Here is a 5,020-nt window from a genome sequence, read left to right as displayed (position 1 = left end):
ATACAAGTACATGGATACCTGCGGAATAATGCGGAGTATGTGGAGGGCGTCATGGAAAATGATAAATACAAAATTCTTTGGAATAGGCCCATTTACAGCCTCAGACGTATCCGGGCCAACAAACCTGATCTTGTCCTTTTTGATAAATCCAATGAAATCATTTATATCATTGAATTTTCTGTCCCCTTTGACACTAATGTGATTGACAAGATTGAGGAAATACATGACAAATATGCGGACATGACTTTCGAAATGTCACGCTTGCATCCCAAGTACCAAGTTGTCCGACTCCCCATTGTTCTTGGTGCCTTAAGTTTGGTACCTCCCAATCTGTTGACTGACATCGGGAGAGTACCCGGCTTTTCTACCAGGAATACAGCCTTTCTGACAATCTGGGTAATGCAGAAGACTGCAGTGTTGGGGAGTCTTCACATTCCGCTCAGAGAGATTGAAAAGTAAAGGTTGTAATTATGACGTGAAACTAGCAATATCCGACTTCTTTTAAACAAAGGGATGACGATAGGCGTGCCATGCTTAACCATCGAAAAGAACAATGTTTATCTAAAAGAATTGACACAAATTATGGATAACAACTTCTTTTATACTGTAAAGGCCACGTTTCGGTATAGATCCTGATACCGTTGTCAAGCAAGACAGGTTGTTATCCATAAATTGTGTCTACTTTGTCATCCGTCAACTTCCTCGTAATGCCTGTCAAACAACTTATCTAACTGAAGGTGTCTGAAGCCATATTGTTCTTGGTATTATTTCAGACTGCAGCGTCAGATAACCATGCTATCCCGAAACAAGTGTCAATAGGGCATAGCCAAGTTCAAAGCCAGGGAAATTATGCTTGTCGATTAAATATTCGTAGCCATACTGATTTTTCAACATAGAAAAGTGGTTATTTGTGCATGTCTTCTAAGCATCTAAAGGGGGGCACGGGTAGCCCAGTCGTCTAAGGCGCCGCGATTCGCTGTACAGAGTTGCGTCCCTTGGGCACACCCGAAACCTATGATTGTGGGTTCGAATCCCGGTTCGTCCCGATTATGTTTCTAGGTTTGTCAGGACCATAACCGTGCTCGTAGGGTTTACCGAAGTGGTAAACGTCTGAGACCTGCATCACTTCGGGCTTTCCTCCCACGTTAAGCTGACACGCGGCGATATAACTGGAATAATGTTAAAAGCGGCGTTAAACCCAACTCACTCACTCACACTGAATATCTAAAACGGGTAAACAAATCTTAAAGCAAGTTAAATACTTAATCACCGATGCCTGTTTCATACTTGAAACTCACAGCAATCAAATTACAATAAGCATTTGTAAACACAATGTCCTTCCTTGTTCTATGTTTAAGATTTCCTTGTGTTATCTTGTAGACTGCCTCTGTAAACTGCCTCTGCGTTGGATTTCTTATCAAGCAAAACGGAAACGTATATACCAGGACATAGAATAAATACTTTTAATCGGTATGGAAACATGTGAAAACGGATAGACTATATCACACACTTTGAGTAAACATCCTTGAAAATATTATAATAATTAATTCAAGATTGGTAACTGAGATACCATATGCAAAAGTAATAGAAAAACAATATATATTATTATTGGACAGTTTTCTGTTAACGAACTTACAGAAGAGTGGTAAGATATCGTTTCGGCTACGGTTAGTTATATCATATCTGAGTGGTTGCTAACCTTTCTGTGGCTAGTTAACAAAATGCCAGGCGTCAATTAAAATGCAAAGCCACAGAAATAGAGTTTCAAAGATCATTTTAAAATATTATTTGCATGCATATTATGTGTGCATATGATATTTTTTACTTCCAGTAATATGAGCATGTCCATGGTAACCAAAATGATACATAACTTTCTAAAACGTAAACATTTGAAAATTTACATTCGGCATGCCCATATCTCAAGCCCTTGTAAAAAAACTTTCAAACTTATGACAATAAAATGAAATGCATTTGAAATACGCTACGAGCAGGTATATACTGGGCCATGCTTGGAAATCTCTGCAAATCCGACCATGGTTCTTGTGCATACACTAACATAAAGGAGGATCATATGTGTCACATGTTTAGCTTCATATGAAATCCTCGTCCAAAGTTATTTCCTTTTGGGGCGATGGGGGTAGTCTAGTGGTTAAAGCGTTCGCTCGTCACGCCGAAGACCCGGATTCGATTCCCCACATGGGTACAATGTGTGAAGCCCATTTCTGGTGTCCCCCTCCCTGATATTGCTGGAATATTGCTTAAAGTCGCGTAAAACTATACCCGCTCACTCACTATTTCCTTTGGGCAATCTGGCCATTGCATGAATTTCCTACTGTATTTGTGTTTGTTTCAAACGTGTAAAATTCGCCTCAAATTGGTCCTGTGCTTGCCCTCTGAAGAGTCTCTATCCTTTAAAGGAATATCAAGTTCCTTCCTTTGTCGCAAACTGAACGCAAATGTAAATGGGAATTATCTAGTGAGATGATTATCATTATCATTATCATTATTATTATCATTATTATTATTATTATTATTATTATTATTATTATTATTAGGCGGGGGCACGGGGGGCCCAGTCGTCTGAGGCGCCGCGATTCGCTGTACAGAGTTGCGTTCCTTGGACACGCCAGAAACCTATGATTGTGGGTTCGAATCCTGGTTCGCCCCAATTATGTTTCCGGGTTTGTCAGCGCCATACCCATGCTCGTGGGTTTCACCGAAGTGGTAAACATCTAAGACCTGCATCACTTCAGGCTTTCCTCCCACATTAAGCTGACACGCAGTGATATAACTGTAATACTGTTAAAACGGCATTAAACCCAGCTCACTCACTCACTCGCACCTCTTTACTTTGTAGATACTCGATAGCTGAGAGCACATGTCCGCAGTTCGTAAGCAGCCAGGTCATGAGCTTTGTCACGTGAGTAACCCTTCACCAGGATAGAACCGACAATTCATACACAACTCATCACGCCCATCGTTACCTCGGGTCATGGAATGAACTAACATAAGACTGATCGTATCAAGTGATCCCATACGCTTGGAGCAGTTGTAATATCAATAGAGGAATATTGATAAATTAATTTGGTACGAATTACCTCCCCCCTTACAGTGAAATAGGACACATTTGTCATCCTGTTTCATTTCAGAAGGCAACACCCAAGGACGCGTTTCTGTGAGTAACATATGCTCTTTCCTTGGTTCTCCATTTGTATAATCAGCACCTGTTTGTCATATCCTGATTTAGGACGAGTATCTACTCTATGGTTTGTCTTTATACTTGGATCGTGCTGCTTGTTATATCTTAGGTCTGAAGCTAGACATAATAATTTATATATGAATGTTATGAATGCGTTTAGAGTTTCGTGTGTCGCTGATCCTGATAGTGATTGGTTGGTTGGTTGTTGTTTTGCGACGCACTCACCAATATTCCGTCTATATGACGGCGGTCTGTAAATAATCGTGTCTGTACCAGACCATCTAGTGACTGACATCATGAACATCGATCCAATTGGGATCGATGACATGCATCAACCAAGTCAGCGAGCCTGACCACCCGATCCCGTTAGTCGCCTTTTACGACAAGCATAGTGGCCTTTTATGGCAAGCATTTGTTGCTGAAGACCTATTCTACCCCGGATCTTCACGGGTCGATCCTGACAGTGAAGTGCGGTAGTATGTCTGATGGCGTGTGTAGAGGTGTCTTCAGGACACACTGTGTTCTTACAGTTATATTTTTTCAACAGAGACGTTATGTGTATTTTCAGTGCGAACAAGCTATTGCTGTGTGTTGAGGGCGTTGAAGCTGGTCGCGTGTCTCTGTATCTCAAGAGGACGTACGGAAAACTCGACGTATGGAGATGAATGTTTAGATAATAACCTCCAGTATAGATAGATGTGAACGTGGCTATAAGATTTCACTGTCGGCACTCCACACCAGAAACTGATCTTTATTTATTCTATCTGAAATAAGGAAGAGGATATCAACTTCATGAACAGTCACACCATTAACACCCTTGGAACTACCATGGCAAACATTTCAAGAACAGAAATTAGATATGACGACAGCAATGACTTAAATCTAAACAGTCAACAGTTCGGACATGAAACTATTGCATGGATTGCGACAGTTATAGCCATATGTGGTGTGTTTGGGAACATTCTCGGAGCGGTTGTTCTTCATCGTATGCAAAAGACAAACAGTGGTGTGCGTCTCTTGAAGTATCTCTCACTCGTAGACGTGATCCTTCTTGTTCTTGTCTTCTTGTCGTCAATATTATTACTCTTTAATACACATGTTGCTAGGACGGTATGTGCAATCTTCCACCCGTTTGCATACCTGTTGGCAATGGCCCTATATACATTTGAAATTTACCTCACAGTCCTCATAGCGGTCCAACGATGCACAGCTGTAACTTTTCCATTCAAGTCTGGGTTTTTCTTGCGTGTCATCAACAAGGTGCTTGGGGCCGTAGCCGTGTTCACCGTTGCATTCAATGTTCCACTGTGGCTTACATTTTGGCCGAGGCCCTATTGGAATCCGGATTTGAACATGCAGTTGTTTTATCAAGATCAGCAAGGAGGATTTCTTGGAATAGATGGTTTCAAAGTGTATATTGGTTTTGTCTTGGTGTTTCGATGCGTAATTCCTTTGACAATATTGATAACGTGTAATATAATTTTGACCATCTCAAGCCGAAGACAAAACAGTGGAAATGGCCAGACATGGAACAAAGGGTTCACGGCGTTGGTCGTGGCTATTACAACCATGTCTGTGGTCACCCATGATGTTAGTGCAGTAGATCTGCTCTTATGGGTAATAGACTCGAGTACAACAAATACTGACTTCCAAAATGTCGTTGTACTTTTAATTACCATCAACTGTTCCACAAATTTCATATTCTATTACTCATTTGGGAAGATTTTTCGACAGAATTTCAAATCATTCTTCAAAGTGGTTTTAAATGTATGTTGTAAAGAGAACAATGAAGAGGAAAATACAGACTTAACCTCATGCTGA

At 40.8% G+C, this 5,020-nt stretch overlaps 1 protein-coding gene across 1 annotated transcript; it reads left to right on the top strand.

The window, feature by feature from the left end:
• Positions 1-4,027: 4,027 nt before the first annotated feature.
• LOC139442256 (probable G-protein coupled receptor frpr-1) lies at positions 4,028-5,020 on the top strand. The gene has a single exon (XM_071223044.1). The coding sequence runs from the start codon at positions 4,028-4,030 to the stop codon at positions 5,018-5,020; it is 993 nt and encodes a 330-aa protein (XP_071079145.1).

The sequence above is a fragment of the Haliotis cracherodii genome, unplaced genomic scaffold, assembly GCF_022045235.1.
Source record: "Haliotis cracherodii isolate W230 unplaced genomic scaffold, xgHalCrac1.p SCAF_5, whole genome shotgun sequence".
In the NCBI taxonomy this organism is placed as follows: Eukaryota; Metazoa; Mollusca; class Gastropoda; order Lepetellida; family Haliotidae; genus Haliotis; species Haliotis cracherodii.
This window is presented reverse-complemented; position numbering and strand designations above follow the sequence as displayed.